At 49.6% G+C, this 14,653-nt stretch overlaps 1 protein-coding gene across 1 annotated transcript in view; it reads right to left on the reverse strand.

Moving 5' to 3' along the window:
- The window catches only part of AR (androgen receptor), a 206,602-nt gene that overhangs the window by 42,190 nt on the left and 149,759 nt on the right, over nt 1–14,653 (reverse strand). The window contains exon 4 of the mRNA XM_077308518.1: nt 4,023–4,310. Within this exon, the coding sequence (XP_077164633.1) occupies nt 4,023–4,310 (288 nt within the window). The remainder of the gene's footprint in view (nt 1–4,022; nt 4,311–14,653) is intronic.

Consider the following 14,653-nt stretch of genomic DNA (forward strand, 5'->3'; position numbering starts at 1 on the left):
TAACCTTCACTGAAACCCACCCCTTCATGTCCCCAGGTATATTTTCTTTTTCCTCTGAGGCAGAAGCAGCAGTTGATCCAAACCAGTATGTGGAGTTGGCAGTGCTGAAAGTAAACCGGTGGACTATCAGAGGGTATGGAACAGCAGCAAGAAAGTAGCCAGTTTGGGATTGTGGTTAGGAGTACGTACCTCTAATCTGATCCCCCACTCCTCCTCCTCCACATGCAGCCAGCTGGGTGACCGTGGGCTTGCCACAGCACTGATAAAGCTGTTCTGGCCGAGCAGAATGTGGAAGAAGTTGGAGGGGGATGCAGCCAGGGGCAAGGCAACCTAGCTGATTGGCTGTTCATTGGCTGGATGGCCAATCAGGTAGGCCATGAGTCCCAACTCCTCCCACCACCCCAGTTGGGCTTTATTTACAGTTACAGATACAGATGAATTAACTCCCACCCATTCAGGAAGCTCTTCCAGGGCGGTCAAAAAGTCCCAGGGCTTCACGAAACTCTGGTTGGCAAAGCCTACTGTGGAGGAATGGTTTGGAAAGGGGTGCAATGCCATAGATTCTGCTTTCCAAAGCAGCCATTTTCTCCAGGGGATCTAATCTGAATACAAGTTCTAATTTCAGGAGATCTTCAGCCTGGAGGCTGGCAAACTTACAAGTGGACCACAAAAGAGGAGAAACAAACTCAGCCCAAAATCTTCCAATTTTGTCAAAAGGGTCAAACTACAACAAACAAACTATTTATTATACAGCATGCACATATGTCAAATTGAAAACCTTAGGAGTCTGAATATCTGACAGTACAACTTACAAGCGTTCCTGAAGTATGAGTGCGTGGCTCCCAGGACAGTCATCCACCAGGAATGCCAGTCAATTGTGCACTCTGATATTCAGACCCCAAATGTTTTTAATTTTATATGTAACCATATAGGTTGCTCATTCATTCTCAAATACAATTAAAAACAGTGACAATTACACTTAAAACCTCAAATGGTCTTGGGACAGAGCACTCATGGGAATTGTAGTCCATGGACATCTGGAGGGCCGCACTTTGACTACCCCTGGTTTTAGGGATCATGTAAAACTGTTTTTGTTCAGGTTTTCCTCCTCCTCTCTTCTTAAGTGTTGTAGATCCTGGCATCCTGTTTCTTGATGTTGCAATTCTTTCAGTGTTATGGGTGGCAGTTAATTGCGATTTGATTCTAATCAGTTTTGAATTACTGTATTAAAACATGGGAGCCATTGCTGCCTATTTGGAAACAGCTGCCATACATGAAACAGACAAGCACCGTCAAAACACCTGCTGTTGTGAAGGTCTCTCTTCGTCATAATATATCATTCTCTCCGAAGGCAGATATATAATCCTTACAACAATCAGTCACAGGTAGTCACAGGTGTATCTCTAGTTTTGCTTGAGCTTCCTCAAATGCTTTTTATAAAGTTAATTGTTTTCAATTGCCTCAACAGAGAAATTCAAACAATGGTTTGAAAATGATCATTGCCAACTTCTTCTGTGTCGATAAAAGGCATTTGAGGAAGCTCAAGCGAAACAAGAAATACACAGAAGTCTTGTCGCCTTTGGAGAATGGAGAAGAGAGACCTTCACAACAGGAAGTGTTTTGGAAACATTGAGAGGTCTTTACACAACGTGAGGAGAACGCTTCCTGGCTTTTACCAGATTACCGTGTCTCTGGATCTTCTAGCTGTTTGAGGCACTGTGCACTTTAATAATTTTTTGCAAATTGAGGATGTAACTAGAGAGTCCATGTATGTAAATTGTGAGGCATTTAGTGCCCATACACATGATATTAATTGTTTATGGTAAATAGACCCGTTTTGGTATTTGATGGTGTTTGTTTGTTTCACGTCTAGTATTCAGTGACACCATTCTGCCGTATTTTGTTTCACACATTTGGCTCTCATTCTGTTTCTGAGTTCAGTTCATGGTTCTGACTTTTAAAGCTCACCTAGGCTTTGGATGCAGATGTCTGAAGGATCAGTCACTCATCTGTCTGCCATCCCACCTCTTAGGGTGGCCCGTTACGCATCGACCATCCTGGCTCACGTTCTTAAAGAGGAGGGGGCCCTCCTTGGAGATCTTCAGTAGGTATTGCAAGGCCTGAGTTTAGATCTTTTTTTTTTTTGAGGGGGGGGGGATTTAAGGTTTCTTATTTTATTGTAGCTTTAATTAAAAATGTTTTTTTACCTGTTACTGTAAACTGCATTGAATCATGAGTACAGGAGAAGTATTACTGTTTTAATAAACAAATGAATAAAAACACTCATTTTGTTAAGATATTTTGTTTTAAATTGACAGGGTAAACTGCCTGGCCTGCCTTTGTGATATATATCCACCCAGCCATATGTGATATATGTGAGAGAAGATGGAAGACCTGCTCCGGCCAAACCTCCCCCAACTGGGATTTAGTCAAGGGCTGGAATGTTTTAACTTGTTGCTGTTGTTGTTATTGTTATTATGAGAGCCCATATCCAGCCGGATGAGGCAGATGCATTAGTTACCAGTTGAATTCCAGATGAGGTTCAAGATTCGGTTTTACCGTTCAAGGCCAGACATGGTCAGTGTATATGGGGGACCTCTTAACCCCCTATGCCCCCTGCACTCTGCAGGAACTAACAGGTTGGAGATCCCTGGCCCTCGTGAGATTTGCCTGGCCTCGACCAGGGCCAGGGTCTTTTTGGCCCCGGCCCCTACCTGGTAGAATGAGCTCCTGAAAGATCTGAGGGCCCTGATGGAAGGTGCGCTTCCTGATCTATCCCCTTTCCACCCAGCCACAGGACCTCCGTCTTGGAGGGCTTGAGTTTCAGGCGACTCTGTTCTAACCATCCAGCCACGGCTTTCAAACATCTGGCAAATGTTTCCGAGGGGGGGGGGGTCTGGGTGGCAATCCATCAGGAGATAGAGCTGGGTATCATCCGCATATTGGTGACATCCCAGCCTGAAACTCCAGACCAGCTAGGCCAGAGGGCACACAAAGAGGTTAAATACATAAAGTGGGGGAGAGGACAAGGAAGGTGATAGGGACACGACAGCTCTTCCCCCACTGCCACCCTCTGTGTCTGGTTTCGGTGGCAGGAGCGCAGCCACTGTAGGGCTGCCCCCAGTATCCCTGCCCCGACAAGGCAGTGGGCCGACAGCCTGGGGTCGTGGCTGAGGGGATTTTGTTTTGATATGTGCTTGAATTTCTGGCTTCGTTTTGTGTTAACCCTGCCCCCTGTCCCCCTTCTTCTATTTGCACGGGCAAGTCACTCTCGGCCTGCATGGAGCGACTCCATGCCTCTGACAAAATGGCATTTGGCTCGTGGAAGCTTCTGGCACGATAAGCCTCTTAGTCTTCAAGGAACCACACGATTCTGTTGTTTTGGCTGCAAACGTGGCCACTCCTTGGGAATTTATTTAGCCATACTTTTGTGGTCCTGTAGGGTCCCCATACATTTTGAAATACTGAATCCTTTCATCCAAATCTTCCACTGGGCTCTAGAAACATTTTCTCTTATTTATTTCTTCCCCTACTACTGTGGGTTTTTTTAACATTCCGTTCTTGTGCTCAACTACCTTTTTGTCATTCCTTCAGCTCCAAATAACAAACTGCAAATTACGACTGAAGAATAAACTGTGTAAATACATGTCGTTTATTTCTTTGTATAATGTATAGCAGTCAACTCGTCATGGGCTTTTCTCTGAGCACGTGGCCCAACGCAATCAGCCTCGTTTATAAGCCTGAGTAGGAAAGAGTTTGCAACAAAAGACCTCGATGCCCCTGAACTTCAATGCCCAAGAGGGAGATGCCAGAACAAGCACGGACGGAAGGAAATTAAGGCACGTGACGCAGGACTTCCTGGGGCAGAGAACTGCAGACTGCTTTGGTGGGACCTCACCTTAGCAGATGTGATCTTGGGAATGGAAGGGGATGAAGCTTTGGGGGAAGGATTCTGTGCTGCGTGTGATGTCTGACACTGAGACAACCGGCACAGGAGAATGAAGACAAAAGCTTTTCCTCACCTGGCAAGGCTTTTGCCCACTTCACCACGTGCACCAGCTGCCTCTCTCCAAGCTCATTCAAGCTGGTCAGCAGGGCCGCAAAGGAGTCGGGCTGGTTGTTGTCATGGCCTGCGCACACCACGCCGGGCTCGATGGCTTCCAGGACATTTAGGAAGATAGGCTGGCATTCCAGGCTCTCAATGCGGGTCATGGTCATCTTTGGAGCTTGCTCCTCGGTGGGGCTCGAAGGGCCGGCTGCCTCCCCTTCCTCTTGCATCTTCAGATTGCCCAGTTTCTTCAGTTTGCGGGCTGCAGGGAATAAGAAGATCTCGCTGAACAATCCTCATTAGGACTAGGTCAGAAGGCTGGCAGACATGCCACCATCTGGGGACCAGTTCTTTACAAGCCCGTGGGTCTCAGCTCTGACCTAGTGGCAATTAGGCTACTGCTCTAGGCAGAGTCCAAGCTTGGGCCAGTAGCCACCGGGCAGTGCCGTATCAAGACCTGGATCCTATGTGTTGCTATAGAAGAGGGGTCTTCAGCCTCTGGGCCTTTCTGACCCACCAGCCCAAATTTACCTGGCATGTTGACCCATCCAGGGCTGTATCAAGGTTTTTTGGTGCTTGATACCCATCTCGTTCAGCATTCTGTAGCCTACAGTGGCTAACCAGATGTTTTTTGAGATGCCAACAACCACTGCACAAAGGAGCCCGAAGCAAATGGCTTTGCCTTTGCACGGATGTGGTACAGCCCAGCCTTCGACATCCCTCTCCTTCTGGGCAACTCCCCCTGCCCCCCCCCCGGAGATTCTAAGAAACTCACTTGAGTAGCCACAAGGACACGTCTTTCTTGATCGACAGGAATATGCAGTGAAGGGGGGGGATCAACTAATGTATGTTGCGAAGGCAGTTTCTAGGGTCAGCTCTTGCTTCCCAAGGCACAGGAGAGAGCAATGGCAAGGCCACTTTCCCAAGCTTCGGACCCCCTTGGGCCCTCCCTCGCAGGCTGGGAAACACAGCTGCAGAGTGAGCCTAGTAGGTGGCCTCTTCCAGCACTGACAGAGAGTCAGTACAGAGCAGTGCTTAAGAGCAGTGGCCTCTTATCTGGAGAACCAGGTTTGATTCTCTGGGGAAGAGTGGCATACAAGGGGAAAAATAAACCAAATGAATAAGAATCCCCACTCCTCCTCCTCCTCCTCCTCCTCCTCCTCCTCCTCCATATGCAGCCAGCTGGGTGAACTTGGACCAGTCCTAGTCCTGTTAGAACAATTCTCTCAGAGCCCTCTCAGCTCCACCTACCTCACAGAATGTCTCTTGTGAGGAGAGGAAAGGAAAGGCATTTATAAGCCACTTTGAAACTCTTTCTGGTAGAGAAAAGCAGGGTATAAAGAAACCAGCTCTTGTTCTTCTCTGTTCTGACTCCTGAATGGTTATAGGACATACCGTCAAAGGACTATCTTTCTTTCCTGCCACATATATGTCTTTTCCACGTCTGCCCCGGCCAGCAGCCATTGCTATGAATCACTGGCCTTAGCTATAATAGCTAAATGGAACCGATAGACCCTGGAATGCAATTCTATGGACAAGCAGAAGGGGAGAGTGGTCTTCATGCCCACATATAGGTTTTCAGAGGCATGCCCCTGGGCGTTACAAGGCACACAATGGTGGACCAATTGCTACTTGCTTTCTTCCAGCAAGGTTCCTTTTGCCTCCTTATGGGAACTACGTTTGCTGCTGAAAACCTTCCAAATGTGCATCTTCTTTGCTGCATTATTTTTCACACGTAGCGCTGGGAGTCACCGCTGTGTGAATGGCTGAACATTAGTGTCCAGCCACAAGTGTGCCACGACACCACCATGGGCTTTATCAGGATGTGACCTGCCACGAGCAAACGGCAGCCGCAGTTCTGTTCATGTTTTAAACCGCTCCGTCCCGGGCAATTATTGTCGGGTGTTCCCGCCCAATGGACGGCAAAAGTTCTGTGCTACGATAAGAAAAGAAGCCATGTGTGTGCTTAATCTTGTGAATAAATATTTCATGGGTAAAAATCCCAAGCAGGTTTAAGAGGCTGAATGTCTCTGCCACAAAGAGATAACAGATAAGCCAGATCTCTCTGGCTTGAGTACAGCTAAAGTGACCTGGCTCAGGATGAATGCCCAAGAAACTGTTGATTGGCACCAGGGTCTGCTTTGCCAACCAGTTTAGCTCTGAGTGGCCATGAAGTCTGCAGAAACAGATGTTGCTGGTCTAGATGGTGACCCCCCCCCAAATAACCCCACATACACTGGCTGCCCTCTCCCCAGACTTCTGAAGAGCCAGCCTGGAAAAGGGAAACAATGATGAGCCGGGGGATGGGGGTGGAGAATTCACATAGCTCCACTTCAGAACGAGAAAAATAACCTGAAATTTGCTGTCCTTGGAGCTCTGGCTCCCTACATTAAATGATACTTATCTGAAACTTCCTTTGGCCATAATTAGAAAAATAAGCCGCCAAACGTAAAAATGTCAAATCAAAGAGCAGTTCAGTAAATCAGCACAAAAGCTGATCTTTAAATAATATGCTCTGGATGATCTACAGTAAGAGCAATTAAGGGAGGCTGCTCTGTAAAAAAATGGGAACATGGCAATAAAAACAAGAGTGAGTAAGCTTTGGAAAAACAAGAGCAAAGTGCAGTGTGACATATCCTGGCAATTATTTGTGCAGGTCACAACCAAAGCGGGGCTGGGGTGGGGATCTGCTCATCTCTGGCTCCCACCAGGTCCTGGCAACAGCCAAAGGAGCAGGCGGCCGAGAGCTGCAGCTGGAATTCCACTTCGCCTTGGGACGGTCTCCCCTTGAACTCTGGTTTCAGCGCAGGAGGCCGGACTGACTGTGCTCTGTGGAGCAGCAACTGTCAGCTGTTTTTGCTAAAGGCTGAGAAGAACAGGGAGACACAAGGCTGTTCCTGAGCCAATGTCTGCAGGAGCTCAGAGGGGGCAGGATAGATGGGGGCTCGTGGGACCCTCCTGGCCAGAATCATCCGTGTCCAAGGAAAGCAGCTTCTGAGGTTCTGTGGTGAAGACCCGGGTCTGCCCAACCAGACATAACAATAGCATATAGAAGACAACACACATGTCTGTTGTCCAAGGCATGCCCAGATGGACCTGTGGTATGCCACCAGGATCAGATAGCAAAAGGACATGTCTCTAATCTTGTGCCACATAAGAAACGGGTTTTCGAAGATCTTGGGAGATCCAAGATTACAGATCACAAACCAACAGAGAGAGAGAGATCTCAGTCGCCATTTTGGTGTTGCCTAGCAGCCCCAATAAACTTTGCCATGATTGGCAAGAAGAGGGCAGCTGGTGGAATCTGTTGCCAGGGGACAGGGCTTGAGAAAGGTTGGTGGCCACCAGGGAAGGAGGGGCAGTAGGAGAGAGAAGGCAGGCCGGGGTGAGCAAGAGAAGAAGAGGGAGGAAAGAAAGAGGGAAGGGAGGGCGGGAGAAAGGAAGGGAGGGATGGAAGGAAGGAAAGAAGGACGGATGGGAGGGAGGGAGGAAGGAAGGGAAGGGAAGAGGGAAGGGAGGGCGGGAGAAAGGAAGGAAGGGATGGAAGGAAAGAAGGACGGATGGGAGGGAGGGAGGAAGGGAAGGGAAGAGGGAAGGGAGGGAGGGTGGGGGAAAGGGAGAAGAAAGGATGGGAGGGAGGGAGGAAGGAAAGAAGGAATGACAGAGGGAGGAAGGAAGGTGATCCTCATTTGGACCTGCAACTTTGCTTACCATGAGAAAAGATGCCTTTCCTGTGCCCGTGGGTCATCCCTCTCATCAAAGAGAGAATCGCCTTTCAGACCAAACAGTTTGGTGTAGTGGTTAGGAGTGTGGACTTCTAATCTGGCATGCCAGGTTCAATTCTGCACTCCCCCACATGCAGCCAGCTGGGTGACCTTGGGCTCGCCACGGCACTGATAAAACTGTTCTGACCGGGCAGTGATATCAGGGCTCTCTCAGCCTCACCCACCCCACAGGGTGTCTGTTGTGGGGAGAGGAAAGGGAAGGCGACTGTAAGCCACTTTGAGCCTCCTTCGGGCAGGGAAAAGCGGCATATAAGAACCAACTCTTCTTCTTCTTCTTAATGCGCATAAGAAGGATAAGAAGCTGTGTTAACCTGAAGACAAATACAGGCTGACCACTGGTTTCAATTAACTATCCTTCAAAATGTCTGCATAGCTTTAGAACAGTGGTCCCCAACCTGCGGGCTGCGGCCCGGTGCCGGACCGCGAAGGCCATGGTGCTGGGCCGCAGCTCCCTCTCTCCGCCCCCCCCGCAGTAAAAAACTTCCCAGGCCGCAAGCTTGCGGTCCAGGAAGCTTCTTACTGCGGGAGGGCGGGGAGAGGGAATCAGGGCCGGGCCGCGCCCGCGCGGGCGCAGCCCGATGTGTGGGCGCGGGCCGCGGGTCACGCCCCAATGCCCTGCCGGTCCCCAACCTCAGAAAGGTTGGGGACCACTGCTTTAGAACACAGAGTCCGCTTGGGCTAAGAGGGGGGAACGATCAGGCTCCTCTAAGAGAAATGTACAAAGGGAGAACTGGCATTCGCCATAGCGTTAGTCATGTAAATCTAAGGTTCTGGTGTGTAGGATTCAAACTAGAGCTCTGTACGGGGGGCCCAGGGGCATGACCTTGACAGACAGGTTCAGCCCTGGCCCCTCCAGTGTAAAGGACCCCAGCCAGTGAGGAGAGGGGCTCAGAAGGCGATTTCTTAACACGTGGAGAAGAGGAGCAATGGCCACTTCCTCGCCTCAGGGCTCCCCTCTAACCCTGCTTCACTTTAGGGTTGCCAGCTGAGTTGGGAAATACCTGGAGACTTTGAAGTGGGTGGGATTTGGGGTGGGGACGGACCTCAGGGATGAAAGTCTCCAGGGGGAACTTGGGGATCCCCCCAGAATTCCAGCTCCTCTCTAAGCAACAGAGATCAGTTTTCCTGGAGAAAACGGCCATATAGAAAGAGGGCTGTGGGCATCAGAAGGTCCCGCATCTCCTCAAACCCCGCCCCCTGCAGGATCCGCCCACAAAGTCTCCCGGTTGGGTACAGGAGCTGGCAACCCTAACCTCCGTGGACCATAATGTTATGGAGTCCACCCTCCCAAGCAGCCATCTTCTCCAGGGGAGATGAGTGATGGTTTCAGAGTGGCTGGCCTGAATGGGACAGAGTCAGACCACCAGCCCTTCTTTCGCCTGTCTTCACCCTTGCCCACTTCACAGAGTCATCACCTGCTACCCAAAATGGCGCTGCAGACAGACTGCTTCTTAAATCACGAGGCAGGACAACGTCCCCAGTGGTTCTACGGGATCCCTCTCATGTGGACACTTCCCTCACAGCAATCTGTCCACAGGGATCAGCGTTTGGTTAGCCTGTTGCATTTTATCAGAGCCCAAACCCATATGGAGGACCAGAGGTGATTCTAAAATTGATCTAAATGAAATGAAAAACAGCCTCCTTTCCCTGCAGTTGGTGCAGGACGGAGCTGGGGAAGGCCGACCTGTGAGCCTTTCGTCATACGCTTTTACTTGAGAAACGTGAGAGGGCATTTGAGGAGGCAAGTGGGCCAGGCAGGCATGTGGAAATCTGAACAAATACGGAGCTCTGGCATGCTCCCTCCTGCCAGCTTAGATGGCGCAACTCTCCCATACTCAGATACTCCGCTTTCCTTGTACACAGGCCTGGCTTCCTAAAGAGAAAGAGAGGCAGAGAGAGAGAGAGCGGACTTTTCCTGACAGAAACGGCGAGGGCCCAGAGGAGAATTCTGTCCTCACAAGGGTGGCCGAGCAGGAGACGGTTGCCTATGTGACACAGACATGGGGACATTTGGGTTGTGGCTAGAACTGAAAGGGGAGGGGAGGGGAGGGGAGGGGGCCACCTTGTAATTCATAGATAACTCTCCCCTCTGCTCGCTGAAGGGCGAAACCTGCAGGCCATCTCTGATGGACATATTCACAGCATTCCTGAACCAAGGCCCTGTCCGTCAGTTGGCCCGAGGAAACAGTAAATGTGGCTCCAGGAGCCCTGGGCAAGAGGAACGGTCGGTCAGGAATGGTGTGCATCTGAAAAACCTCCAGATTGGCGATCCAAGACCAAACAGCAGTGCAGTCTGTAAGATGAGACTGAAAGCCATTAAGCAGGCGGGCACTGGAGCCATAAAGCGGGAATGTTCTGTTAGGACAGCCACTTCTGCCAGAGGGGAGAAGGCCATTACTCATTTTGAATGCTTTTTAAATCAGAAAACAAAATGTGCCCTGAGCTGGGGTGGGCAGATGCCTGAAAGATCATTCTTGACTTTTAAGCAGCACCTCCTTATCGGCCAGCTCTGTACGATGCCAGGCATAGCGCTAATACCTCTGCAGTAGAGATATGGCTGCCGTGAATGCCTCCCTGTCTGGCGGCCATCTTGGGGAAACAAGACCACTTCCACCTGCCCTTGGTGGGGCTTCATCTAAGATGGTGGCTTATTTGGGCCTTGCACAAGAGCTGCTCTGTTCTGCACAGCTGGCAGAATTCCCAGCCTCAGGGTCCATCTTGATCATCAAGTACTTTGAAGTCAGCCTCCCATTTGGAAGCAGCAAAACGGAGGGCAGCTGGGATGAGGGCAGCATATAAGCACGATGCTGCCATTTAGATATGTAACTTGAACTGATGATAGCGCCTTTGATGGCTACCTCCCATCAATCAGCCCTCCCTGTTTCTAGGGTAGGAAAGGAGGCAGCAAGATTTATCAGACCTTAAAAGTTAAACAGGATCAGCACTTGGAAGGGAGATCACCAAGGAAGGCTCTGCAGAGGAAGGCCATGGCCAGCCACCTCTGCTCCTCCCTTGCCCTGACAGCCCCTTGCTCAGGTGACTGTAAGGCAACGGTACCCTGATGGCAGCGTAAACACCTGTTTTTAGGGCTCCGGGAGGGACTGCAGCTCACGGCCTGATAGTCTGCTTGGCACACAGAATGTCCCCTGTCCAGACTGTCCCGAGGCGAAATGGATTGCCTGGTTCTCTTCCGTAGCATGTGATGCAAAAGACTTCCACTTGCAACCGTGGAGAGCGGCTGCCTGTCTGAGTAGGAGATACTGCTGACCTTTATGGGCCGGAGGGGCTGATTCAGTATCAGGCAGGTTTGTGTTGCCCTCCCTGCTTCTCTCTGGCTGAGCTGGAAGCTGCTGCCTTGCCAAAGTCACGGCCTCTGGGAAATATTCAACTCACACGGATGGTCCAAGCCATGAAAATCAGTCTGAGGAGGAGTGCTTGCCCTCGAAAACTCACGCCTGGAATAAATCTTTGTTGGTCTTAAAGGTGCCTGGCTGGACTCTGATTTTGTTTTATGGACAAGTATATTGCTCAACAATATTCTAGTCCACTTTTTTTTTAAGCCCGTTGGTGGCAGGGGGAAGAAACGGCTGTGGCACCAGCGGGGGAAATGGCTAGATTTTCCCACCCACAAAGTATCCATCCAGACATTAATGCCATCTTTCCCAAACTTTGGAGCACAGCAGGTCTGAGAAAATCTGGAGGAAAGACAGAGAAACTCCAGCAGGCACACTGATTCTATGGTACACTGATTCTATGGGGGAGCAGGAGAAAACAGCACCTGTTTCCCGGCAACACCGACCCTAAAACATATAGCCTGTATGAAAACAGACAGCCTCATCTTTGTCTCTCCAAGAACAGAAGCATTTGTCAGGAGGGCAAGAGGAAGTGGATTTACAGACACAACAATGATCCCATGGAGATGAGACTGATATTCTGGGGGCGAAAATGACAGATGATGCCATCCGGGCTTTTGCTGGGGACGGGGGACGGGGGGTCATTTCTCCATATTCATTAGGTTTTGGGTCCTGGTGTCGCATCATCAGGCTGGTAGCTTGAATTATTTTTGTTGGGGGACAATTTTTTTAGGAGGCAGCGGAGGCGCTACAAGTTACAGCAGCTGCACGGACTCTGTATGCATTTGGCAAAGTGTTTTTATATGAGAACAGCACTGCAGGAGCCAGAGTTATACATTTAAAAATGTTTAAATGGACTGAATAAGAAGAAAGGGGAAATCAGTGGAAAAAAACCTCCCCTTCCCAATTCTTAAGGAAGCAGAAATGTCTCTTTTTTAATGCTAAAATCCCCCACTTTTAAAAGCCTCTTTAGCATTCTGCTTTTTAACCTGCTGTTCCAGTGCAGGATGGCCAAATGATCAGTAAAAAGCAGGCTTCGCTTCTGCCTTTAACAGCAGTTTGAGCTGAAGAAGAAATCAGCCAGTGATGCTTCAGGTGGACCTGAAGTTGTAATGCCCATAAATGCCTCACCAAGAAGTTGCTGCAACTCAGATATATTTGCATGCACAGTGGGGTCTGCAGCAAATGTTATTTAAAGTAACACTATGAAAAACTTGCACATTTTCATTAGTTAACCCTATGTTAAACGAGCAGGCATTAGGAAGGAGGTGTGCTTAACTCTGGGCCTGAGTCAGGGGCAGAGTCTGCACTTAGTTTGTTTATTCCATTGTCAATCCTGTTGAATTCAGATCGCTTTGAACTCGGGTCTTCCTCCCCCCCCCCCATTGAAACAGGAAACTTTTCTGCACATGGTTAGGGTAGTTCAGAAGGGGGGGGGGGAGCCAAGCCTCTTTCTTTCTTTTCTTGAAGGGGGGGGGGGAGAGGAGCCAAGCAGGGAGCCTCTTTCTTTTCTTGGAGGGGAGGGGGAGAGGATTGAAAAAGGCAGAGGAGGGAGGAAAAATCCAGGACCGACAGAAGTTGAGAGAAATTAGGGGCTTCTCCTTTAAGGCAAGCTTGTCATATGACCAGAGGTGGCTGGCCATTCCAGTTACCATTCCTATTATATTGTTGATTAAGACCATTGAAATTGTATTGTTCAAAACCACTGTGAATTATTGTTGATGTATTTTGACTATGTTATATGTTAGGTCGTTCCATGTATCCCCCGCATCGTTATATGTAAACCGTCCTGGCATAAAAATCTAACAAACAAACAAGCAAACAAGCAAACAGATGCTGACTGATTCTGCTGCTTATATTGGTTTGATATAAGTGGTGAATTAGAGATTTCTTTTTTTCCTTGGTCATACAACAGATTTCAGGTCTAATGTAAGACCTCCTCCTCCTCCTCCTCCTCCTCCAAGAAATTTCTGGAAAATGAGTGGGCGGCCCCTCCTTTGCACCGGCTGTCCGGTAAGCCGGATTCTGCCTGCCTGTTCACCACAGAGCGGCTTCAAGTGTCTGGTGGCCCTGAAAGTCTTGCACCCTTCCATGGGTCACGTGAGGGGGTGGAGGGCACATGGCACGAGGGAAGGGACTGAACTCTAATCCTCAGCATATCTTTTCACAATAACTTTTAAGCTAACATTAGAAACTAATCTCAAACAGGCCAGAAAGAACAGGTCAGAGTGACCCACAAATAAATAAATATAAACAGTTGTCAAGAGCATTCATTTTGTCAGTCTGTCCAGCAAAAAGCACAGCTCTGCCTGACGTGGATACATTTTGCTAAGTAAACAGGTGAGATTATTCAAAAAAACATTCTAGCTTTGGAGGGAAAAACAGAAACAGGCAAAGGGCAGTTCTATTGGCCTGAATCCATGTCAGATTCTCAGGGGAGTCACTTTGGTCCCTTTGACCTGCTGTTCCAGGCCTGGCCTTGGCCTCCTTACACCTTTGGGCCCTGCATTGGCTCTCTTTTCCAACCAGTCCCAGCGGCCTTTCCAGTTATAATGGCCTTCGGCCAGGCTGGTTCCCAGTTTCAATGGGCCCTGAGCAAAGAGTGTCCAGAGGCCCTCATCTGCCCACCACCAGCCCCAACATCCTCCCACTCCTCTCACCAGGGGGTTCCCACCTTCTCCAAGCCCTCCTGCTGCCCATGTTCAGTTCCTGACCCCCTTTCCCAACCGTGTGGGGCTGGGGGGTGCTGCAGTCACAGCCACTGCAGCATGGCCTCTGGGTGCCACAGGGGTGGGCAGCTATGGGGAGCATGGGCAGCAGAGCACTTCAGCCCCACAGATGGTGCAGGGCAAGCAGAGAGGTGGCAGGAGAGATGCTAAGACTAGCCGGCAACTGGGCAAATTGTTTTAATTGGTTTTAACAGCCTATTACTATGTTTAAGTTGTGATGGTTTGTTGGTCTGTTTTTAGGAACTATTGTATGGTTTTATACTCAAGTGTGTTGAAAACTGCCCTAAGTTGACTACGCCAAGAGGGGCAGTCAAGAAATTGCAGAATAAACAAAATTATTATTTTTTTTAAAGAAGCAGGCCCTTGACTCAGTGCTGGGGGAAAAAGAGAAACCTTCCAGCCAGTGGTGTTTGAAGCCTGCTTTCCCCTCCTGCCCTCCTGAGCAGTATAGAATCTCCTCCCCCAGAACTGACCGCCTGCCTCTAAGACAGGAAAGGTCCTGGCAACCTTGAACTTGTCAGGTCTTAGAGGCCTAACAGGATCGACCTGCTGGAGACCAGTCCAACAGAGGCAGGCTTTTGGCGGGCCAGGATGAGGCCAGTGGGTGGGATGGACTGCTGGAAAAACGGCTGTTTTGGGGAGAATTCCCCCCACGTTTTGACACAAGGCCAAGCAGGGGTTCCTCCAACCCCAGTGGGGATCTAGCATCCCTACACAGTGAAATGAGCCTGTGTTTGG

This window comes from Paroedura picta, chromosome 13 (genome assembly GCF_049243985.1).
Source record: "Paroedura picta isolate Pp20150507F chromosome 13, Ppicta_v3.0, whole genome shotgun sequence".
Lineage (NCBI taxonomy): Eukaryota > Metazoa > Chordata > Lepidosauria > Squamata > Gekkonidae > Paroedura > Paroedura picta.